Source organism: Saccopteryx leptura, chromosome 10 (genome assembly GCF_036850995.1).
Source record: "Saccopteryx leptura isolate mSacLep1 chromosome 10, mSacLep1_pri_phased_curated, whole genome shotgun sequence".
NCBI lineage: Eukaryota > Metazoa > Chordata > Mammalia > Chiroptera > Emballonuridae > Saccopteryx > Saccopteryx leptura.
The window spans coordinates 6,358,740-6,382,557 of NC_089512.1; the positions used below are offsets into that span (position 1 = coordinate 6,358,740).

The 23,818-nt window shown below is 59.3% G+C and overlaps 2 protein-coding genes across 3 annotated transcripts in view; one reads left to right on the plus strand and one right to left on the minus strand.

Moving 5' to 3' along the window:
• RNF123 (ring finger protein 123) overlaps window positions 1-17,341 on the minus strand; it is a 27,160-nt gene extending 9,819 nt beyond the window's left edge. Inside the window, exons 1-26 of one of the 2 annotated variants that reach the window (XM_066351776.1) lie at window positions 17,273-17,341; window positions 15,607-15,724; window positions 15,247-15,331; window positions 12,168-12,247; window positions 11,927-12,021; window positions 11,509-11,563; window positions 11,311-11,396; window positions 10,988-11,074; window positions 10,685-10,752; window positions 10,381-10,506; window positions 9,908-10,022; window positions 9,722-9,826; window positions 9,181-9,306; window positions 8,966-9,058; window positions 8,822-8,895; window positions 7,954-8,071; window positions 7,382-7,481; window positions 7,115-7,176; window positions 6,884-6,955; window positions 6,564-6,684; window positions 5,827-5,928; window positions 4,488-4,594; window positions 4,051-4,249; window positions 3,573-3,718; window positions 3,208-3,291; window positions 2,393-2,500 (exon numbers count right to left, since the gene is read on the minus strand). In XM_066351776.1, the coding sequence (XP_066207873.1) occupies window positions 2,393-2,500; window positions 3,208-3,291; window positions 3,573-3,718; window positions 4,051-4,249; window positions 4,488-4,594; window positions 5,827-5,928; window positions 6,564-6,684; window positions 6,884-6,955; window positions 7,115-7,176; window positions 7,382-7,481; window positions 7,954-8,071; window positions 8,822-8,895; window positions 8,966-9,058; window positions 9,181-9,306; window positions 9,722-9,826; window positions 9,908-10,022; window positions 10,381-10,506; window positions 10,685-10,752; window positions 10,988-11,074; window positions 11,311-11,396; window positions 11,509-11,563; window positions 11,927-12,021; window positions 12,168-12,247; window positions 15,247-15,331; window positions 15,607-15,688 (2,496 nt within the window). In that variant the 5' untranslated portion in view covers window positions 15,689-15,724; window positions 17,273-17,341. The remainder of the gene's footprint in view (window positions 1-2,392; window positions 2,501-3,207; window positions 3,292-3,572; window positions 3,719-4,050; window positions 4,250-4,487; window positions 4,595-5,826; window positions 5,929-6,563; window positions 6,685-6,883; window positions 6,956-7,114; window positions 7,177-7,381; window positions 7,482-7,953; window positions 8,072-8,821; window positions 8,896-8,965; window positions 9,059-9,180; window positions 9,307-9,721; window positions 9,827-9,907; window positions 10,023-10,380; window positions 10,507-10,684; window positions 10,753-10,987; window positions 11,075-11,310; window positions 11,397-11,508; window positions 11,564-11,926; window positions 12,022-12,167; window positions 12,248-15,246; window positions 15,332-15,606; window positions 15,725-17,272) is intronic. The other variant, XM_066351777.1, reaches the window with a different exon arrangement.
• A 1,736-nt stretch (window positions 17,342-19,077) lies between these two features.
• Window positions 19,078-23,677, plus strand: MST1 (macrophage stimulating 1). Its single transcript, XM_066350442.1, is given in 19 exon segments — window positions 19,078-19,105; window positions 19,108-19,191; window positions 19,767-19,917; window positions 19,996-20,108; window positions 20,189-20,303; window positions 20,385-20,521; window positions 20,605-20,725; window positions 20,865-20,983; window positions 21,161-21,329; window positions 21,479-21,609; window positions 21,696-21,798; window positions 21,914-22,050; window positions 22,139-22,174; window positions 22,277-22,397; window positions 22,576-22,653; window positions 22,797-22,943; window positions 23,031-23,137; window positions 23,217-23,350; window positions 23,443-23,677. Coding segments are annotated over 19 exon segments (2,172 nt in total). The 5' UTR covers window positions 19,078-19,098; the 3' UTR covers window positions 23,605-23,677.
• Window positions 23,678-23,818: the final 141 nt, after the last annotated feature.

Sequence of the window (23,818 nt, forward strand, 5' to 3'; positions counted from 1 at the left end):
CAAAACTGACAAAAATAAGTGTGTTCTTATATCCTAGCAATGAGCAATCCAAAATGGAAACCAAGGAAATAATTCCACTTATATTAGCATTAAAAAAATGAAATAGGTACAGATTTGACCAAGGAGGCAAAAGACCTGTACACTGAAAACTACAGAATGTTGCTGAAAAAATTTTTAAGGCACAAATGGGGAGCTATCCCATGCTCATGGACTAGAACATTTAATATTGTTAAGTCGCCAACACTACCCCAAAACTACAAATTTAATGCAGTTCCTATCAATATCCTAATGATATTTTTTGCAGAAATTGAGGAAAACCTATCGTAAAAGTCACATGGAATCCCAAGGGACACCAAACAGTCAAAACAACCTTGAAACAGAACAAAGCTGGAGAACTCACACTTCCTGATTTCAATTTATTGCAAAGCTACAATAATAAAAAGTGTGATCCTGATATAAATATAGATCAACAGAATAGAACAGAAAAGCCCAGAAAAAAATCCATATCCATATATATATATATACACAAACAATTGTGATGACAAGTGTGCCAAGACTACTTAATGGGAAAAGGGCAGTCTCTTTGATAAATGGTGCTGGGAAAATAATTTCCACATGCAAAAGAGTGAAGTTGGAACCTCACCTCACACCATATACAACAATGAACTAAAATGGATCAGAAAGTTAAAACTTAAGAGCAAAAAATACACTGCTCACAAAAATTAGGGGAACGGGGACTGTGCAGATACTCCAGTACTTTCAGCCTTTTGTGTAGTGCATTTTCACCAATAAAATAAAAGCTGGTTTTGCATCTCATTTGCATAATCAAACAACTTTCTTTGACTTGTCATTTGCTTTTCTGATGTTCTTGTTTAATAAAAAAAATCAAATGCTTCTTTTTTTTTATCACTTCATATTCATTTTGAAATATCTCTTAATTTTTAGAAGAAAACACAGGGGAAAAGTCATGACGTTGTATTTCACAATGATTTCTTGCATATGACAAGGGCATAGGCAAGAGAAGAAAAAACAGACAAGCTGTACGGCATTAAAATTAAAACGAGAAGGCAAGTTGCTGAGTCAAGTAAGCCACGGACAAAAAGACTACCCTGTGTCTGACGCCACGTAAATGAGGTACCCAGGGCAGTCGCATTCACGGACAGAAAGCGGAATGGCGGTTGCCAGGGCCTGAGGCGAGCGGGAGGGAGGAGTTAGTGCGTGTAGATTTCAGGGTGGGGAGATGAGAAAGTTCTGGAGATCTGTTGTACAACGATGTGAACATACCTAACACTACTGAGCTGTACGGTTAAAATGATTAAGGAAGTAATTTACATATTACTCTATTTTACCACAATTGTAAAAAATGGTTAAGATGGTTCATTTTATGTTATGTATGTTTTCTCACAATTTTAAAAAAAGAAAAAGGTATAAATATATGGGAAGGAGCTGCAAGATTGCCTGGGAGGTGGCCAGGCACGCAATCTGGGCGGGCAGTAGGGAGAGGAAGCCCAGACAGGGACCATCTCTGTGGGCTTGCCGGCACTGTGGTCTGCGGCAGGAGAGAAGGGAGGGGTGGAAGGGGAGGGGTGGGCTAGGGAGGAGCCACGAGGGGACAAAGCAAGTGGAGATGGAGACACCAAGGGCCTTGAATAGCGGGTACCGGAGTGGGCCTCCCCGAGAAGGCACACAGGGGCTGAGACGCTGTATGGCACCTGCGGCGTGACCCGGGCCCTCCTAGTCGGGGAGAGGTCACAAGTCTGCAAGGTCCGGGGCCTGGGGGCAAGCCTGGTCAGAGGGAGCCTACCCTCTGTCCCTCCACCCCTCAAGGCTGACTGCCCAGGGATGCACGGCCTAGTCTTCCCGGTTCTCTGCTGAGTGTCCCTAATGTCAGGATGGCCCCTGGCCCTCTCGGGGCTCTGGGCACATGTTATTGAATAAGTGAGGGAGGGAGTGAAGGACGAGAGAACAAGCCACTGGCCTCAAGGGTGGGGAGAGTCTGAGAGGAGATGCAAAGAGGGAGGGCGTGGCGTGGGGAGGCCACAGAGCCCCTCCCCCCCTCCACCCCGTGCACTGGGAGGGAGGGCGACTCAGGAAGCTGAAAGGAGGGCAGGGAGAAGGGGAGGCCGGTAGAGACAGACGTGGTTCGACTGCAGGGTTTATAAGCAAGAGGGGGCCTGGAGGGTCTAAAAATGGGATCTGTTCCAGTTCATGGGTCCTGAGAGGTTCAGGGGGTGACATGAGGTGGGAGGAGGGAAGATGAGGGTACAGAGGGTGTGTGCCAAAGGCCCGGGCAGCAGGAGGCACCAGGGAGCTGGCACCACCCTGCCCAACCCGTGACTAGTCAGTGAGTCGGTGGAAGGCACCGCTGCTGGCCAAGGCCACACCCGCTCACCTGGGAGTAGACGGTGGCCTGGACCCAGGCAAGGCGGCGACTCAGGTGGTCCAGCTTTTCTGAGAAAACTTTTTGGCTCTTGGTCAACTCTGCAAGGATGTCCTTCCTCTGCCCCCCCCCCCCAGGAGAAAGGACCATCAGGACATGGCTCCATATCCAGGTAGCCTCACAGGGGCCCACGGGCGCCCAGGGCAGGTAGTGGTGGGCAGACCCAGCTCCCTCTTTAAAGCCACCTCTGCCTGTGCCTGGTGCTAAGCCTGAGCGAGCCTCCGAACAGGGCCGGGTGCTCCCCTCGGAACGCGGAGGGGAAGTGCAGCCGGGGTCTGGGACCCCCGCTGGAGCACCCCAGAGACTCCACCAGGAACTGCCGACCACTGAGGCAGGTGGCCCGCCCAGGCGCCCTGGCCCCGCCCCCTGGCTGGGTGAGCTACAGGAGGGGGCTCTGGGGAGTGGGGGAGAGCCAGGGCCTGCTTCCTGCTGACTCTGCAAGTGGCCAAGGAAGCACTCAAGGTCGAATCCATAATTGATGAGGACAGTGGGTGTGCTCGGCACTTAGCTGGCCAGGGGTGGGGGCATCTTGGCACAGGCCACGGCTGGTTGATGGGGCTGAGGCTGGGCCTGGCCATGGTGCCAGCCTCCCTGTCACTGAGCTGCTGCGGTCAGGGGGGGGGGGACAAGAAAAACTGCTGAGGTCATCCTCAGGGGCAGGCCAGGCTAGAGTTCCTCTGTGGACAGCCCTGGGGACCCTAAGTGGGCAAGCTGCCCCTCTACTACACCCCTCCCTCCCAGACACCCAGCTGCCTGTCCAGGCTTACCCACTTCGGGCACCGGTGGAGCTTGTCCTCTGTGTCCCTCAGGGCCATCGCATACTCATTGACATCATCGGACACGCCTACCATCTAGAGCACAGAACACCACACACCTGCAATGACCCTTCTGACCCTCACCCAGGCGTCTCCAGACCCAGCCTGGACCCCAGCCCCAGCAAGCTCCCAACCTCAGGCCCAGGACGGGCCCGAACGGCTCTGGCAGGAACCAGCCTGCTGCGGCACAGGCCCACGTGCAGACAGGTCCCGGCACCCCTGCAGACCCAGGGCACAGGTGGGCGCACATGCACACGCACACACACGCATCCAAACACAAAACCGCACGCCATGCCCTTGGCCCCGCGGTGCGAGACCTTGCCCAGCTGCTGGTGAACGCTGAGGTTGTACATCATGACGGCCCCGTCCAGGACTTCCAGCAGGGAGTTCTCCGTGAGGGGCTGCTCGGGCTCCTCCGGGGGCCGCCCCAGCAGCAGGCCCTCGTTCCAGTGGCTGCCCTCAACTGGGGAGGGGGGGGAGGGTCAGGCTCAGGCCACTCCGCTTGTCTCCTGAACCGCTGAGCCTCACAGCAGAAGGGAGCCCTCTGCCCTGTCTGGGCCCAAGGAGGGGCCGCAGGGAGGACACGGGGGAGGGGACAAGGGCAAGGGCCCGCAGGTCAGGCATCTATTTCTGTGGCATCGATCTCCTGCCTCCAAATGTACTTCCCATGCCCTTGAGAGACAGCTGGGCCGCAGAACCAGGGGGCGTGGGAGCCGTCCCGGCTGTGCCCAGGCAGGGGAGTGTACGGGACACAAGGCTGTCCCGACACCATGCTAGGCCCTGCCTGACACCTACTGTCCTCACGGGTCCTCTGCTCTGCGCTCAGCGTGCGGACCTTCACTTTCTCCGAGGTGCTCAGAGGCCGCCGTGGGGTCATCAGGCTCACAGCCGCTGTGCTGAGGAAGCGGTTGGCCCGGCCCAGGGTTGGAGAGCTGAGCCAGCTGGGCCGGGGCAAGGGCAGTGCACCCCCAATGGCCAGGGCCTGCATGGGGCGCTGTGGTGGAGAGAGGAGGCCAGAAGCCATTCAGCTACCCAGGTCCCAGGCCCCCACGCAGGGCTCCCTTGATTCATGGGGCTGGGGAGGGGAAGGGCAGGTTCGTGCCGCCGCCTACAGCAAGCTCAGAAGGCCCCTGCCTGAACAGCTGGGGCCCTGTGTGACACCCCTGCCCTCATGAGAGTGTGGGAGACAGACAGCCCGACACGAAGCCCCCTGCCTGCCCCTACCGCGGCACCTGGGCCGCAGCCGGGGACGGCTCCTCATCCTCGTCCAGATCGTCCATGGTGGCTGCCTGGAGCTCCAGCGGGTCAATCAGGATGTTGGCCTTGGAGGCAAGGTCATCTGGGAGGAAGGGCAGAGGGTCTCTCAGTCCAGTGGAGGGGTGAGGGGTCAAGGCACCGCTGCCCAGGACCATGAGAGCAGCACTGGCTGGGCAGGAGGCCTGGCGGGGCCCGTCTCCAGCTGTGCCTGCATCTCCTCCCTGCACTAATCCCTACAGTGTCACTCTCCATCCCTGAGGCCTCTGCCTCATACAGACTGGGCAGCAGGAGGCATCCCCATCACTGTCAGTCCCTCTGTCTTTGTCTCCTGGGACCTCATGCTTCCCAGCCCCCCTCCCCCCCACTTCTCTGACTGTTCCATAACTTCCTTCCTCCTCTGCCCCATAAACAAACAGACACCCAAGGCCACCTAAGCTTGTCACCTCACTCTGCACATTCCCCAGGGGCCAGGCCCCACCACAGGCTTTGACTGCGCCACCTCTGCCTCCAGACCTGTCCTTGGCCCTGGCCAGGCCCCTAGGCACCTCAGACATGCCGAAGCTGTCACCTCAGCCTCCTCCTGCAGCCCCTCTGCCTGAAGATGCCCCTGCCCACAGCTTCCGGGTCACCCTTGACTCCTTACCTATACCCATGCCCTCCCCATACCTCCACACCTCCTTTGTTGCCTGGACAACTGGCCACCCTGTCTCCTTTCTTGGCCCTAGCACCCCATTCTAAACACCACAACCGCCAGAAAAGGATCGTACTCCAGGCTCCACTCCCCTCCCAGCACGAGCCGACACCGCCCTGTGGCCACAGGGCCTCAGACTGCCCTTGAGACTCCTTGGCCTCGTTTCCCAGTGCTGCCTGCCTCACATTTCCTCGCTCGCACACCAGCTGCTTCCCGTCCCGGCTACGCCGAGCCGTTTCTGGCATTCCCGCCTTGGCGTGCGCGGTGCTCTCAGCCCTCTGCGCGGCAGCCACTGTGCTCATCCCTAAAAGCAGCTCAGGCAGCAACTGCACAGCCCCCTCCCACCCAGGTGACCTCGTCACGATTCTATGGCCCCCCTCTGTTAGCACACCTGCCCCCCCACTTCATTACAGGGCTCCCACAAGTCACTGGGGTGGGTGCTGGGGGAAAGGGATAGCTGGATCCAAGACCGAAGGCAGAGAGGGCAGATCAGCATCCCTCCACCTGAAGTTGATACTCGGGCGCCCTCTAGTGGACACAGGGCTGCTCGACACCCATGGCGGAGTTGGTTCCAAGAGGGCCCTCCACCCAGCCCGGCATCCTGTCCACAGGCCGGCGCTCACCTTTGAGGGTCTTCCGAAGGTGCGAGAGGAGGCCTCCGAGGCGCTGCTGGTCGAAGTAGTCCACCTTACCATTATAGAAGACCTGGGGCGGGACGTAGGCCTCTGCGAGGAGGCAGGCGGCCGGGCCGGCGGTCAGAACCCCACAGGAAGACCCTCCCAGAGGTCGCACCCCCCTTCTGGCCTAGCGCAGAGGGGGCCCCTGGCATTGGCCACCTACCCTCCCAGGCATACAGCATGGCCTCCCCTCTCTCCCCATCCTCCTCATTTCAGGTCAGTGTCACCAACTGCACAACTTGGGTTGAGGGGGGCATTCTTGGTTGTGGGTCACTCAGGGGAGAACTAACTGGTCCAGCCCTGTGGGCTACCCCCCAATACAGGGAATGTAAGGCTTTCCCCAACCCCTGAGGACTGTGTCCCACATAAACACAGGGCCCCAGACTCAGAGCCCAACCAAGACGCCCCCTACAAAGGACTGCACAGAGGGCGGGGCAGCCTGGTACTGACGCAAGGAGCCTGTGGGGACAGTCCCTGCAAACGGGCTCGGCAGTGCTGCGGTGCAGAACCGCTGCTGTCGCAGGGGAGAAGCCACCATGGCTGGGGCAGGACGCAACCGGGCAGGGGGCCTGGGACAGCTGCCCCCAGCCCACACTCAGCTGAGCACTGCACTCCAACACCAGGACTCGCCCTGTGCCAGGCTCTACCCAGCTGCTAAGACCTGAGGCCCTGTCCAAACTCACCCTCGCTGAAGGAGGCACGGGGGTTGGCAGCCTTGTACTCATCCCAGTAGTAGCGCAGGGCAGAGATCAGCCGATGCAAGAAGCAGACCATGTACTCAGGGGGGCAGAGCATGGCCATGTTCTGTGGGCACGGGGCATAAGACACGCAGCGGTTCCAGCCCAGAGCCGAGCCCGCTTCCCCATCCAAGGCCTTCCCCAGGGTCCTGGGCAAAGTACTGAGTTAGGTAGGAAGGAGCAGGCGGAAAGGTGGCAGAAACCTGGGGTGCAGACCCTGCCACACAGCCAGCGGCCCGTGGTGGGCTGGCCTAGTGGACACCTACCCCCCGGCCATTGGCATTCTCCTGCAGAAACTTTCGGAACTTGGTCAGGAAGATGTACCTAGAAGCTTCACCCTACAGGGGAAGGAAAGCTGAAGCTGCGACGAGCTAAGGGGGCCGGCACCAGGCTGGACCAGCTCAATGCCGTGCCAGACCCTGGCCCCCGCCATAGGACCTGGAGTTGGCCTCGCCCACCCGGCCAGGAGCTCATGCTGCCGTCCCAGAGTCACTCACCCCATTGTCGTCTTTGTTGTTCAACAGCAACTTCAGGATCTGGACCTGTAGCTCTTCCACCACTGAGGGTGAGGTGGGGTGGGGAAGATGACACTGAGCCCTCAGCCCGGCCCTGCTGTGGGCTCCCAGCAACCAGAAGGGGAAGCAGGTGTGGACACAACTCCACTGGCAGGGACCCTCAGCCCAGCCTGGGCACGGTCACTACCAAGCACCCCCAAGGACACGTGCACCACATCCTCCAGCCCGCCCAGGCCCAGGCAGCCCGACCTTCAATGCGTTTCTTGAGCCTCTGGCAGCCCCGTTCGTAGGCACGTCTCCGCAGCCGCTCCTCGGCTGTCTCCTCCTTCACCTCCTTACTGTCTTTGCCCTGGGCAGGGCGAGGGGCAGGGAGGGAAGACGTCGGGATTCCCCCACCACTCTAGCCCCGGGCCAGGGCTGCAGCAGTGGCAAAACTGCTGAGTGTCCCCGGCTCAGATACCAGAGGCCAGGCCTCAGGCCTGCCCTGCCACCTGTGCCGGGGGCTCAGATACCCGGGGCCAGGCCTCAGGCCTGCCCTGCCACCCGTGCCAGGGGCTCAGATACCCGGGGCCAGGCCTCAGGCCTGCCCTGCCACCCGTGCCGGGGGGGCTCAGATACCCGGGGCCAGGCCTCAGGCCTGCCCTGCCACCCGTGCCGGGGGCTCAGATACCCGGGGCCAGGCCTCAGGCCTGCCCTGCCACCCGTGCCGGGGGCTCAGATACCCGGGGCCAGGCCTCAGGCCTGCCCTGCCACCCGTGCCGGGGGCGCAGATACCAGGGGCCAGGCCTCAGGCCTGCCCTGCCACCCTCCCCATCACCCACCTCCCTGCTGGAGCGCTGGGGCCACCAGGTGGTGGGGATGAGCTCCTGCAGGCCGGCCTCCTCCACACGCAGTGGGCTCTTGATGTAAAAGAAGACAGCGGACCGGAGCACGTCGAAGCTGGTGCTCGTCAAGGCAGAGCTCTGCTCACCCCAGGGTGCCCACACATTCCCACAAGTCTTCCCAGAAAGCCCTGCCCAAACTCACCACCTCTGATGTGCCCACCCTAGAACTCCCGCCCCTCAGGTGCCACAGCTGCTCTGTGCTTGTCTCTCTCTGAGCCCCCAAAGGGCTGCGGTTGTTGAGCCCAAACCTGGTCGCCAGCAAGTGCGCAGTAAAGGCTTGTTACAGGGACGGATGACTATGAGAGAGGCTGGGGAGAGCGCCCATCACCTAGCCTCGTTTCTGCCCCTTGGAGGCTGGAGACCCCAGAGGGAGGACAGCTACTGGCACAAGCTTCCCAGGAGACCAAAGCTCGCTCTCCTTCCTATTCTCTCCACCCTTCTCGACATTCTGGGGAAGCAGGAAGAGCTGCCTCCTGGATCTCGGGGAAGCCCCAACCCAGAATGCGGGTCACACGCAGTGTTCTGGCTGCATCTCCGCGCCCCGGCGGCGCCCCTGCATCTCCGTGCAGCCCGGGAGTCTACAGCCATCTGGAGGCCGCTGCTCGGGCTCTCTGTCCGAGGTCCCCAGCCTCGAGAGGGTGCTGGGGGTGGAGGCGCATCCTGGAACCAGGACTCACACGCTGGGCGGCTCTGGTGCTCCTGAACTTCCCTGGGAACACCTGGCCAGAGGCACACTGCCCTCCAGCGCCTCTGCTCACCGCAGAGGACACGTGTCTGGTCTAATGGGCAGTTAAGAGGAGGATACAGGACGTTGCTAAGCAGAAACTTGCGGGACTTCTCATGCTTCAAGATGGCGATGGTGAGCCTCAGGTCGTGGATCTGCGGGGAGGGGGCGCTCAGAGGGGGCGGGGGAGGCCCGGGGGCTCAGGGCAGCAGTGCGAGTGCCCACCTGCAGGCTCAGGTCTGGGACGATGGGGGAGAAGCGGTACAGCCGCAGCAGGGACATCATCAGCTGCTTCAGGCAGTCGTGTACCTCGTAGTCCTGAGGGACAGAGATGCCAGGCTGCATGCCCACGGGGCAGGCTCCCGGAGAGCCGTTTCCGAGACCCTTCCACCCAGCAGAGCCGGATGTCCTGGCCCGAGGCCCGAGCTCGGGAGCCTCACCTCCATGAAGAGCCACAGGAGGTCCAGGACCTGGTGCACCACGGCCTGCGTCTGTGCGGGGGTGCTCACTTCCACGACGCCCAGCAGGAAACTCATGAGCACGGCCTCCACCAGGTACACCTTGCGCTGCACCGAGGGCGGGCACTGGTGAGGTGGTGGCCTTCCCCCCACTCAGGACACCCTGGCCGTGGCATGTAACCAAGGCCAGACGTAAATGGACCCTTGGGTCCCCGTAAGCAATCCCGAGACACAGATGAACCTTCTGGGGTCTGACTGAGACGCAAGAGCCACTGCCCCACAGTCCCCCTGGGCTTTGCCCATGCAGTGCCCCCGGCCGGGGACGTCATTATCCCTTGACCTTCTCTCTAGGACACCCCGAGACCCTCAGCTGGAAGTGTCTCCTCCTTTGCGGCTCCGGAGGGTTCTAGTCTCGTGGGACTCCTGCCAGGTGAAGGGGCAGACCTCTCACACCTGGGCATCCCAGCCCCTACCAGAGGCGCCGGGGCCACGCCTGCCTCTTCCCCTCCCAAAGGCCCCTCACCAGGAGCGGCGCAAAGTGCTGGAAGATGTGGGCCAGCGTGAGCAGGATCGTGGGCTGGCCTTGCAACTGCCACTCGGAGCTTTGCTTCTCCAGCAGCCGGCCCTCCTGTGTGTGGGGAGGAGAGGACTGTGAGGGGCCGAGGGCATCAGAAGGTCCCCGGCTCCCCCAGTCCAGACCCGGGCTCACCACGGGGTCCAGCTCCACACCGAGCACTGCCCGGAAGCAGCCCAGCAACCTCTGTGCCCGCGCCAGGTCAGCACGCGGCGGGTCCTGCAGGGGCCGGTAGCCCGCCGCTGGGTAGGTGCCCGAGTTAAGCCGGCTTCTATGGCGTCTGTGGTTCTGACCACCTGCGCCTCCACCCCCCAGCCCCTGCCCCCCGTGGAGGGTCAGCCAGCCAGCCTGCCCTCAGCCCCCTCACTCTGCAGGGTGACACTGCTTTGGCTATTCTGGGCTCTTCGTCTGCTCAGCTGAGACGATGCAGGGACATGCTAACCAGGCTACCCCAGGAGCTGTTGTCCTCCGTGCCCACCGCAGCTGGACCCTACTCTACTCACTCCTGGCAGCAGCCAGGGCCCACCCCCCACCCAAAGGACTCCTGGGCCTCTCAACTTCCCCAAGGCTTTCCAAGCAGCTCCACAGCCTTCTTCCCAAAAGGATATCGCAGAGGACGGCTGCCGAAGTTGAAGGCCACCGACTCCTTGAAGGAGAGGCTGATGGCTGGGAAGTAGGCCATGCCCGGGCCCATAGATATGTTCTCAAAAGCGGTGCCCAGGGACACGCCATTCCTGCAGCAGACGGAGGGCCTGTGAGCCAGTGCTCAGCAGGCTGTGGCCGACACGGGCGAGTGAGACGGCCCGTGGAGGGGCTGTCCACCCGTCAGCTCCCCCTTACAGGGACGAGGAAACCAGGGGCAGTCTGGGGAGGCCCCCCCAGGCCAGGTCAGGGGAGAGGTAGGAGACTCACAGGCAGAAGGACAGAGTGCCATCGTCCAGGTCAATCAGGCAGCTCACGATGTCCCCCGCTGCCCACGCCTGCCGAGGGGAAGGCCTTACAGCGTGCAGGAACACGGCAGCCTGCCCACCACGCCTCTTGAGCTGCGTCTCCTCTACCACCCAGGGGAGACTGGCCACAAGCACAGAGGACCTGAGTCCACCGGGGACTGTCCCCTCCCTGGTGCCCTACAGTCCCTCAAAGCTGCTCAGTGGCTCCTGACAAGCTGTGGAAAAGGACATGAGGTGGACAGGCTCCGGGGGACCCAGCCCTCACCTTGCCATAATTGGTCGTGGTCACGTTCCACTTGCGCACCCGGTTGCCATCATAGGCATAGGAGTTATGTGTGTCTCCAACCCCCTCCTAGGGAGGAAGGCCTGTGAGGTCCAGGGGAACTGGCAGGGGCAAGGCCAGAGCCCACCAGTCCCCAACCCTGGGCCCCCATGGCTCTCGAAGAGGCAGCTGAGGCTCTGAGGAAGGAGTGAAGGCTGTTTTTCGGGCTGGGTTGCCCTGGGGTGGGGTGGGACCCGTTCCCCTCCAGAGGGCAGCAGGGGGAGCTGCAGTAGGAGGTCCCCCTGGGAGGGCCCTCCCCCACGTACCTCCTGATTGAAGTGGCAGTTGATGGTGCACCAGCCAATCTGCATGAGCCCCTGGGAGGAGATGAGCACCTCGTAGATCCACTTCCCTGTTCGAAGCCAAGTCAGGCCCGGCAGGTAAACAAAGACTGCCTCCCTCCTCAAGCCTGGCCCCTCCAACATCCTCCCAACTCCCTGGACCACAGTGGGGCATGACCTCACCTTTGTACACGCATGTGGTAGAGCGGATCGTGCCAAAGTTGCTGTGTCCGATCACCTGGGTGAAAAGCAGGGTGGTGAGCCTCCTCCCAGGCCCAGAGTACCTTTGTGTGGGAGAATGCCCCATTCCCAGCTCAGCTTGCCTTGGTGGTACAAGCCTGCCATGGCCAACACTGCACTGTGCCCGAGCAGGGTGGGAGGGCCGAGGCCTGTGTCAGCAGGGACTATGGGCCGGGAGCATGATGAGAGGGGCTCATGGCTACACTGGGAAGAGCTTGGGGCTGCAGTACCTCCAGGAGGGTTTCAGGGGTATACAGGGAGGGTGTGGGGGCTGAGGACTCAATGGGCTACAATCAGGAGGAGCTTAGGGCTGTGTCAAAAGGGGCTGGGCCCCAGGGCCCCATGCCTTGCCCTCACTCACCCCCAGGAGGTCATCATCCACCAGAAGAAGCCCTTCAAAGCCACCCGTGTGGTCCAGGACCACAGTGGAGGGGCCAAGTCGCCCTTCCACCTGTCCTGAAAAGAGGAGAGGTGGGTGTGGGGTTGGGCAGGGCACAGGGTCTGAGAGAATGCAGAGTGCACTGAGCACAGCAGGGCAGCCCCAGGGCCCGCCAGACCCCGGCTCTGGCCCCCCCAACCCCAGTCCAGAAGATGTCACATACCCTCGCTCTCCTCATCCTCACTGTCCACCTGTAACAGCTGGTCCAGATGCTCCGGCAGGTTCTGGAAGTTCAGGGATTTCCTGGGGAGAGTAAGAGGCTGCGAGGGGCCCAAACGTCCCTGAAACCAGCCAGATGACACTAAAGCCCTCCCCTAACCCCAGCGCTCTGAGCTTCAGTGGGTGGCCGCCTACACTCCAGAAAAAGGGTTGTGCCTTGCTGTAGATTCTAGCGTGCTGGGGGTCAGAAGGCTAGCTTATCTGCTAAACTAAAGATTATGACTAGTACAATTTGGTGCACCGCAGGACTATTAAAAAAAGAAGAGCCCTCTCTAAGCCTTAATTCCCTCATCTGTGGAAAGGAAAAACAGCTGTCTGTCAGAGAAGCTGTGGACGGTCTGGGGAATAACGTGGACTCCCTGCATAGCCTATGACCTGCCCACTCTCGAGGTGGCCATGTTGACTCCTCCCGGGAAAGGAAGGCTGGGACAAATGCTGGTCCCCAAGGCAGTCGGTACCAAGGACAGCGAGTCCAGCCCAGTGGTTCCTTTCAGGGCAGGTTTCCAGTCTCCTCACCACCCAGCGAGGGGAGTCTGTGCGTGGAATCAGACATGTCCCGGCAGTAGGAAGGACTCGGCCCTGTGCCGCTGGCTGGCTCTGTCCTGTACCGACCTGCACAGGCCAGGAGAGCACAGGGCCTGTCTGCCCCGCCAAAGGGGCTGGGAAATCTGTCCGAGTGGTCCCCTCGTCCTCCCAGCACACACGCCCAGAGGGCTCGGTCTCACGTCAGCCAGCCCCACCCTGAACTCAGCTGCTAAGAATAGCAGGGAATGGGGTGGTGGAAACTAGATGTCTCAGGCAAGGCCCGGTGCCCATCTGGGTCCCGGCCATAGACTGCCGGCACCTGCTCTTCCACCTCTAATCCCAGCTCCGACCACCTTCACCCGCCTAAGAGTCGGGGCTGGAAGGGGACGTGGATGGGCCAAAGCTCCCATTCTTTGGCAAGGTCACTTCAACTTAGGCTCAGGGGCCACTTGCTCCTCCCCAGCTGTGAGCTACGGCTGACTCCGCGTGGCAGAAAGCGGAGACCCACAAAGCTGCATCTCCGTGTGACTATAGGGTGGTGGCCACGTAAAAGGGCGCTCAGGCAGGAGTGGTAGAGGCTGCAGCCAACCTCATCTTTGAATACCCCAACGGTCCAGGGGTACAGGAGGCTTCAATAGTTCTTCCTGGCCCACACTACGGAGGGCTTCTCTGGTCTTGCCCCTGCTCTCAAGAGCAGCTGTGGGCGGGCAACCTGAGACTTCGCCAGCCTCTCTAAGTGCCTGCAGCACTACCCATCTGGCCGACCCTAGCACTTGCCTGCCCTTTCTGGACCTCCCAGGTCTCAGCCAAGGGTTCTCCATCCACACAGCCACTGACTGACGGCCCTGCCACCTGCCCTCCCTCCTGGCAGCCACAGCGCCAATGGCAGCAGGACCATTTCTAGTATCACATGAAGTAGGGATCAGATGGCCCTGGGGACAGGCCAGGCCTGGGGCTGGGGTGGAGGTGGGCAGCAGCCCTCCAGAAGCAGGAACTCCTTGGCCACCAGGGCCACCGAAACAGAACAGGCAACAATGCTGCCCTTTGTGCCCACCCAGAGAGCAGAGGTGGTGAAAGACAGTACAGCCCATGCTGGCAAGAGGATGAGCAGTCAGGACACCCGGGCCTCCCAGCAGGGAGGCAGAATTTGCCAGAAGTAATTTAGCAACAGTCTTAAAAGTGATTGCAGTTCAAATACTCTAGCCACATGAGTCCAAGCCTGGGCTTGGAATTCACAGCACTGTCTACACAGAAACCCCTTCCAAACCAGGTTATGGCTAAGGCCCGACCCCTGGCCCTAAAAGATGCCCACCGGGATAAAAATGTAGTGTAGAAAAACACTCAGGGAATACCGTTTAATGAAAAAATAGGATGTAAACTTCTATATACTTCTGGAGGTGAGGGCTATGCCCATTAGCTTGATAGTAGTCACAGGTTATCCATATTAACTCCCTCTAAGTGCATGCCCGTTATTGCATGTCAATCATTCCTCAATAAAACCTTAAAAAAAAAGGACTGAGAGTGGAAATTTTATTTTCAATTATTATTATTTTTTTGTGTGTGTATTTTTCTGAAGCTGGAAACGGGGAGAGACAGTCAGACAGACTCCCGCATGCGCCCGACCGGGATCCACCCGGCACGCCCACCAGGGGCAGCGATGCTCTGCCCACCAGGGGGTGATGCTATGCCCCTCCAGGGGATCGCCCTGCCACGACCAGAGCCACTCTAGCACCCGGGGCAGAGGCCAAGGAGCCATCCCCAGCGCCCGGACCATCTTTGCTCCAATGGAGCCTCGGCTGCGGGAGGGGAAGAGAGAGACAGAGAGGAAGGGGGTGGGGTGGGGGGTGGAGAAGCAAATGGGCGCTTCTCCTATGTGCCCTGGCAGGGAATCGAACCCGGGTTCCCAGCACGCCAGGCCGACGCTCTACCGCTGAGCCAACTGGCCAGGGCCTATTTTCAATTATTTTTTAAAAGTGTTTATACAGCAAACCACATCGACCGTGAGACAGAGGAACCCTGCTCCAATAGCCGTATGAGATGACAGGTGCTTTTCGCTCTCCTAAGTTTCTGTTAAACACACCTGTAACTTTGAAGTGAATTAAAATTAAATGCATTAAACTTACAAGGAAAAGGGGCTGGTGAGATCTGTACTTTGTAGATTCAGGCCGAGGCTACGGAGGGCCAGGGAGGGGAGAGGTGTAGGCAGGTGCACAAGAGACCAGACGCTAACTGTGGAGTAGGTGCTACACTAAGCGCTGGCCGTGCACCACCCCTCAAACTCACACAACTCCATCTCAAGGAAGGGGCCAGCGCTGCCAGGAGAGGAGGAAGTAGAGTCCAAAAGGCAGACACTCTAGCCAAACATCTCACAGCCAGGAGCGGCAGCGAGAACGGAACCCAAGCTAGCCTACCCACAGCCCAGGCCCCATTCCCCACACGCGGCTTCCAGCCTCTGGTCTGGTCCTGCTGAAGGAGGGGGACTACCCACCAGGCCATACCTGCTGGCGGCTATGGTGGGTGCGTGGTCAGGAGAGGAAAAGACACGGTGCAGGTAGTCATTCAGTAGCTTTTCGTGCACAATGCCTGGGCCACAGGTCAGAAGGGAAAGAAGGGTCATATGGTCAGTGCAGCTCTCAGCTTGCTGGCCACAGAGGCTCCTGGTCCTAGGCCAGCCACAGGGTTCAGAAGAGCAGTCTCATTGGGTGCACTGCTCCATGGCAACTGGTGAGAGGGGCTGGCTGACAAGTATAAGGGGAACAGCAAGGCCTGAGGCTCAATGGATCTGGGACTTGGCCTTTGTCTCTTTCTTCTCCTTCCCTCCACACAAGGAGTCTCCTCCCAGCCCTGCTGGCCCTTACCTGTGACCCTGGATTTCTCAGCGTCTGAGGTCAGCCTATAGCTCTTGCGGGAGAAAGACATGCCGGACCCCTTGGATGCCATCCTTCATCTCTTGTGGGCAGCCAGTGGTCCTGGGGGCTGAGCCAGGGGCACAGGCTGTCTGTCTGAAGCCAGCCAAGGGCTCCCACACTGACCTCGGTCCTAGGGGGGCAGGAAGGCTTAGGAGCAGATGGGGCCAGGTGCATGCACACTTACAGAGGTACCAACGCAAGAAAGAGGAAAGCAGGAGCTCCCAGCTTCCTACATAGGGAGGAAGGGTACGTAGGACCCCATGAAACAAGCCCATGTGACAGAGCCCCACCATGTCCCAGTGCTCAGCACAGGGCCCCAAAGAGCAGATGCCAGATATATGTTTGTTGAACCAAACTAAATGCCTCGACCCTAGGGAAATCAGACCAAAGGTCCAGAGTGAGGTGTTCCCTGAGCAGAGCCTCTGTATCTCTCTTAGTCATAAGCCACACTGGGTCCAGCTCATATCCAGAAGATACAATATCACACACCACATTTCCCCAAGAGTAGTCCACCTTCCAGGGCTTGGTGCCATCTTCAGCTACAGGTCCTGCTGACACTCAATGCCAATACCTCCTTCCTCAGCTCCAGGATCCCCTTCTTGTGTCCAAAGTCCTGCTAGTTTCCTCGTTCCCACTCACACACACAGCCTCCCACTCCGTCAGAGCCCCGCACCAGCATAGTACTTATCACAGACTGTCGCTCTTCCCACTGCTGCCCATCGCTCCCTGGGGTTTTGCTACCATTGCTTTAAAAGCTGCAAAGTCACTAGTATTAGCCTCCTTGTCTAAAGCTGTCCCGTCCAACACAGGAGCCACTAGCCACATGTGGCTAGTCAACTTTGAATTAAAGTTAAACGCTTTTTTAATTCAATTTCTCAGTTATATTAGCCACATTTCAAGGCTTCAGTGGCCATATGTGGCTAGTGGTTGCTGTAGTGCATACTGAAAATAGAGAACACTTCCACCGTTCCCTAAAGTTCCATTAGACAGCGCTGCTCTAGAGCCGGGCCCTCTAGCACGGGCCGTAGCCAGCACTCCCTTCTCTGCACCCCGGTCTCTTATCTCACCCCACACAGGTCCTGTGCTCCCATCACACACCCTTGTCCATTCCCTGCCGCACCACGCCTGCCTCGGAAGGTGACTTTTCTGCCCTGCCGCCTACCGCGGGCCTTCCACGGGCGTTCATGACCGCTGCCCATCTCACATCACAACAGGTGCATGACAGACCACACGCGGTCACTACTGGATCAGCACACCTTCCAGGCAGACATCCACTCTGGCTCTGGGTGTGTTAGGTACTGAGGACCCAGGTGAGAGGCAGACTGACTCTGCTCAGGAGCTGCCTGCCAGGTCCATCTTGCTCAGCCCCGCTGAGAGATCCAGGCTCGGAACAGAACCGACCCCATCTCGGAGCCCAAGGGCGCGGAAGGCAGTGCATGTCTCCCCTAAGTCGCCTCCGCCCGGCCCAAGATACAGAGTATCCTCCAGGCCAGCTCCAGCCCGGGTCCCGCAGCTGAGACCCCCGCGCGGCGAGCACTCTTGCACTGGACCGGCCAGGGCCGCGAGGGGAGCCGCGGGACCCGCCCAGCTCGGAGCCGGGCCGCCCCTCACTCACCCCCAGCCTCCGCCGCGGCGTCCCGGCTCACAACATCCGCCCAGCCTCTCGGCTACGGCGCCCGTTCGGGGTCAAACGGAGAGCGAGCTGCGCACGCGCATTGGCCCGGGACTGGCCTCCGCCAGGGGGCCCCTTCCACCGCCTCCAGCCGGGTTGTTCCCGGCCTCTGCTTCGCTGGACCCCCGGTCCCGCAGGAGAAGCTCCTAGCTAAGTCACGTGGTAACACAATGTCCTAACTCGGAGCTCTAGGCCGCCTATCCCAACTCCCACCTGTACTTGGAGACCTGGTCAATATGTCCCCCAAGGCGGTCTCAAAAACTGTTCCCCCCAGGTCCCTGCTACCTGTTACATTCACTTCCTTTCAGGCCAGATGGCTGGCCTCGTTCACCTTCCCTGGGATGGCACCTCTGGGGGGGAAAGGGTGTCCTCTCTGGGCTCTGCTGTCGGGGATGTGGGGCTGAGGCAGAAGAGTAAGAAGCCAGGAAAATGCCTTGGCAAGTGGAATGGGGAAACTGAGGCAGACAGCTGAACAAACTGGTTAAGCAGTTTACAGTCAGATATAAAAGTTCACTGCTCTAGAAATAACAGCTAGGCCTCAGTTGTATTTAAGCTTCAGGCCCAGAAAAGCAGCAAAACCAGGTGGTTTTTGACTAATAACCCCCACGAAAGGGCACACCTGGGGAAGCTGATGAATATTCTATTAAACTCCTCCCCTGAACTCCCAGCCTGCAAAAACCCTCAAGACAAAGAACAGGCTCTCCCACTCTGAGCAAGCCTGTGCCTTTTCCTTTCCCTTCCCCCTCTTCTTTTCCCACAGGCATGCCTCTTCTAAGCTCTAAAGGGCCCCAGAAGATTTGCAACCAGGGGAGCAGTGGGCAACAGCAGCTTGTCCTGGGCTAACCCCCTGAACCTGTCTCCAAGGTCCTCTTTCTCTGACTTCCCAGGGTAGGCTCACTCCTTTCCCATAAGGTTTCTGTTTCTAGAGAGCCAAAGCAGCCCCACCTAGACTTTCCACTGTTGCTTCTTCTATTCTAGGCCCTTCCTTGTTTCACTGTCCCCAGCTTTAGTAAACATACTCAAAATCACCTGGACTTAAGCTGTGAAATTTTTCCTGCATGAAGTCAAGTACCCACACACTATTGGCTGGCCCTAAGCAGACCCAAAGGGCTAGGACCCCTTTCTGGTAACTGGCCCAGCTGCCTACAGGTGGGGCTGATAAGACAGAGAAAGGGGCAGCTGCTTTGGGGGTGGGGGTGGGAGTGGAGGCTGGGGCTGGGAACACTCCTCATTTTCCAGGGGAAAACAGGCTCAGAAAGGTTTAATAACACCACCTAGGGGCTATAACCCAGGCATCTGACAGCAACTGGGTCTATACTGCCCTTCCCTTCAGAGTAGCCTAGGCTGCAGGGGGACTCCATCCTCACCCCATGGCACCTCAAGGGTCCCGACTGGCCCTGGACAGGTAACTCAGTTGTTAGAGCATTGTCCTGATACACCAAGGTTGCAGGTTCCATTCCTAGTCAGGGCACATACAAGAATCAACCAAAGAATGCATAAATAAGTGGGACGACAAATTGATCTCTCTCTCAAACTCAATAATAATTTAAGAAAGAGTCCCTATCGAATCTTTCCAACTACATAGGGAAGGCCTCTCAGGGCCTAGCTATGCCAGAGTAAGGGTCCTTGCCCCTCATCCAGGGGAACTGAGGCCTAGCCCCACCCCCATTCCTGTCACTGGGTCTCAGGTCAGGCCCTAGCAGGCCAGTGGTGTGGGTGTGGAACCAAGGCCACCCAATCCAGTAGAAACAGGTTTCACAATTTCCCGGATGGAGCTGTGTGGGTCACAGTGCAGCCGCTAGCTAGGAGGATGGGGTGGCTCCCATTCCTGCTCCTTCTGATGCAGTGCCCATGGACCCCTGGTGAGTATGTCCCCCACCTCAATCCCCATCTGCCTTTAGGAAGGGGTCAGCCCCAGGCCTCTGCTATTCAAGCCGGGCAGTCCCAGGCATACAGATACACACTGCCTACTTAGGCCTTCGTTAGAATGTCTGCTGTGGCATTGAGTCAATGTTGGGAACGAACAGAGGCACACATACAGGCAGTTATCCCCTACCAGCCTTGTCTAACCCTCTAACCTAGCATATGCCCTTGTGCTGGTAAGAGTCAGAATGCCTGGGTTAGGCCTCTGCCTGGGTAGTATGACAGCTCTCGGCCTGGCATTTTCAGCTGAGAGATGAAACAATTCCATCAGGCAAGCACCACTTCCCACTGCTCTCATAGAATGTATGTTTTAGATCTGAGCCTGGTGCCTTGCCTACAAAACAGTGGTACAGGTGATACCTACCGGGTCTGGGCCTGCTCCTCCCACCCTATACAGTGGTCTGACCCATGAATATGGCCACAGAGTCCATCCCAGAGCTTTGATCCCCCAAATAAACAAAATGTGGATGTGCTGTTTGTTATACATTAACCGACATGCATGCCCACCTCGCAGGGCAGCGCTCCCCTTTGAATGACTTCCAGGTTCTCCGGGGTAGGGAGCTGCAACACCTGCTACATTCAGTGGGGCCTCCTGGCCTTTGGCAAGAGGATGTAGCAGATGCCGAGGAGTGTGCAGGGCGTTGCGGGCCCCTACTGGATTGCAGGTGAGTGGTGATAGGGCATAGGGGGCAGAGGAACAAAGGGACCTGGGCACTGTGTGACACTATGTCTCCTCTTCCTAGGGCTTTCCACTACAATGTGAGCAGCCGTGGTTGCCAGCTGCTGCCATGGACCCAGGACTCACCCAACACACGGCTGCAGCATTCCTGGCGCTGCGATCTCTTCCAAAAGAAAGGTGAGCAGCTGTGGAGAAGGGTGTTCACGATAGGGGTGCTGGGGCCTCAGACCTGGTTGATGTGGGTCTATTGCTCCCAGACTATGTGCGGACCTGCATCATGGACAGTGGGGTCAAGTACCGGGGCACCGTAGCCATCACCACAGGTGGCCTAACTTGCCAGTCCTGGAGCCACAGGCTTCCCAATGACCACAAGTAAGATGGATACCTCCTTTCTGTCCCTGCCGGTGAGCACCTGCCCCCAGCATGCACTGTATTGCAGCTCTCTGCACCCAGGTACGTGCCCACACTCCAGAATGGCTTAGAAGAGAACTTCTGCCGCAACCCCGACAGGGACCCCAGAGGTCCCTGGTGCTATACGACAGACCCTGCTGAGCGCTTTCAGAGCTGTGGCATCAAGTCCTGCCGGGAGGGTAAGAGGCTCTGGGTCGAGCCTGGGGTGGGAGGAGCATACCGGCATACCGGTCCACAAACCCACACTGCCCTGTGTCTCCAGCCGCTTGCGTTTGGTGCAATGGCGAGGATTACCGCGGCTCAGTGGACCGTACCGAGTCAGGACGCGAGTGTCAGCGCTGGGACCTGCAGCGCCCGCACTCGCATCCCTTTGAGCCCAGCAAGTACGCCTGGGCTGGCGCAGCGCCTTGGGGACTAAGGGAGGGGAGGACCCCGGTCCCCAGGAGCGGGGTCCGACATAAGGCAGTAATAGGGGTCAGGCAAGGCCTGTGTCCCAGGGTCTTCTTGTTTACGCGTCCCCAGGTTCCTTGACAAAGACCTGGACGACAACTATTGCCGGAATCCTGACGGCTCGGAGCGGCCCTGGTGCTACACTACCGACCCGCAGGTGGAGCGAGAGTTCTGCGACCTCCCCCGCTGCGGTAGGACTCGAGGCCTGGGCCTGAGAGGCACCTGGGAAGTGCGGGGGCGTGGCTTTGTGGTAAAGGGGAGGGGCTTGGCGTGACCCAGCGGGGGACCAGCTGGAATGGGTTTCAGCCTCAGCCCCAACCCGGGTCTCAGCTCTGGCTTGGGCTCCGATCGGCCTCGGTCCTTCCAAGGGCCCGAGGCACAGCCGCGCCAAGAAGTCACGACGCTCAATTGCTTCCGCGAGAAGGGCGAGGGCTACCGGGGCACGGCTAACACCACCGCCGCGGGCGTGCCCTGCCAGCGTTGGGATGCGCAGAGTCCACATCAGCATCGTTTTGCACCCGAGAAATATGCGTGCAAGTGAGGTGGCGGGCTGTCGCCGGGGCCTACTTCTACAAGAGCTCCCGGGGCGGGGCTTGAGGAGGGCGGGGCCTGGGGCGGAGTCGGAGGCTGGGCTCCAGCGGGAGGTGGGCTGGAACCCACCTGCCCTGAGTCGAGCACCTGCCCAGGGACCTTCGGGAGAACTTCTGCCGAAATCCTGACGGCTCGGAGGCACCCTGGTGCTTCACATCGCGGCCTGGCATGCGGATGGCCTTCTGCTACCAGATCCGGCGCTGCACCAACAACGTGCGACCCGAGGGTAAGGCCCAAGCTGGGGCTGGAGGCACCTAGTGACAGAACTCAGGGGAGAACCGTATGACGGCCGCCCCCTCCCGCCCGCTGCAGAGTGCTACCATGGCTCGGGGGAGCAGTACCGCGGCACGGTCAGCAAGACCCGCAAGGGCGTCCAGTGCCAGCACTGGTCCGCAGAGACGCCGCACAAGCCACAGTGAGTTGGTCGGCGCCTCCGGCCCGAACCCTAACACCACATCGTGGCCTCTCAAATTGGAGCCCGGCGAGAATGTGGGATGATCCTGCTACGATTTGCTCCCCTTCCCACCTAGGTTCACGCCCACCTCCGCCCCCCACGCGAATCTGGAGGCGAACTTTTGCCGGAACCCGGACGGGGACAGCCACGGGCCCTGGTGCTACACTACGGACCCAGGGACTCCGTTTGACTACTGTGCACTGCGGCGATGCGGTGAGCGCGGGACACTCCCACAGGGCTCCGCACCCAACTCTATAGCCAAAGGCTGGCTTGCTAAACTGAGTGAACTTGGTTCTTTCAGATAACGATCAACCACCTTCCATCCTGGAGCCCCCAGGTACCGACTTCGGCCAGGCGTGGCGGGGAAGGGGGGGCTTTGTTTCCTATCTATCCCATCTACACACAGTGGGGGTTTCATCCGGCCCATCCTACCCCCCAGACCAGGTGCTGTTTGAGAAGTGTGGTAAGAGGGTGCCTCGCCTGGACCACCGCAGCACCAAGCTGCGTGTAGTGGGGGGCCAGCCTGGAAACTCACCCTGGACAGTCAGCTTGCGCAACCGGTGAGGCACAATGGCCCATCTCCCCAGGCGAGGGGCTGCGGCTGGGTCCTCTGTTTATGTCATCAGAGGGTGCGGAACTTCCCCTAGCCTCAGAGGTCCTAGCCGAGAGATGGCAGGTCCAGTCTGTAGGCCAGGACTCACTGGAAGGGTGAGGAGTGACCAACCCCTACTCCTCCAGGCAGGGTCAGCACTTCTGTGGGGGGTCCCTAGTGAAGGAGCAGTGGGTACTGACTGCCCGGCAGTGCTTCTCCTCCTGGTGAGCTTCCCTTGGGTTTGGGGATTCACCTCTTCCCACCCCCAAACCTTTATCTTCCCCTTAGTCACCTTCCCCAGGCAAGCCAACAGGTGAGCCTGGGGCAGTGGACTATAAATCATGACTGAGCAGAGCTCCTCTCCCAGCCACGTGCCTCTTCTGGGCTACGAAGTATGGTTGGGCACCATGTTCCAGAACCCACAGCCCAGGGAGCCAGGCTTGCAGCGGGTCGCAGTGGCTAAGATGATATGTGGACCCTCAGACTCCCAGCTCATTCTACTCAAGCTGGAGAGGTGTGTGACAAGTCTAGAGGGCGTGAGGTGGGGCTGGGCCTCATGGCCTCATGGCCTCAGGCCCTAAGTGCTCAATTTCTGCTAAAGACCTGTGACCCTGAACCAGCGTGTGGCCCTGATCTGCTTGCCCCCTGAGCGGTACGTGGTGCCCTCAGGTACCAAGTGTGAGATTGCAGGCTGGGGCGAGAGCAAAGGTAAGAGCAGTGCGGGGGCAAGGACTGCTCCGAGCAAGAGGGCCAGAGCTTCCTCTCATCCCCTTTACCGTGTATACAGGGAACAACACGGTCCTCAACGTGGCTTCGCTCAATGTCATCTCTAACCAGGAATGTAACATCAAGTACCGAGGACGTGTACGCGAGAGTGAGATGTGCACTAAGGGACTGTTGGCCCCTGTGGGTGCCTGTGAGGTCAGTGGCAGGGCCCCTGCCCAGCCGGGAGGGGGGGATGGGACTAGTCTCTGCCATGGCCCAGGCCACTCACCAGTTCTCCCACCTTCTAGGGTGACTACGGGGGCCCACTTGCCTGCTTTACCCATGACTGTTGGGTCCTGGAGGGAATTATAATTCCCAACCGAGTGTGTGCACGGCCCCAATGGCCAGCAATCTTCACGCGTGTCTCTGTGTTTGTAGACTGGATTCACAAGGTCATGCGGCTGGGCTAGGCCCAGCCTCGATCTCATGTACTTTGGGAAGGACAACGCTTCCTGTCAGACATAAAGACACCTTTCCTCTTTACACCGGTGCAGGGTGCTTCTTAGCCTGTTTCTAGGGAATGAACTGGCAACTCCTTGCTAGGGCCTCGGTTGCTCAGGCCCTGCGCACCCTGGGCTGGGGCGATCTGACCTCTAGGACTACCTCAGCCTGTGGGTGTTGTGA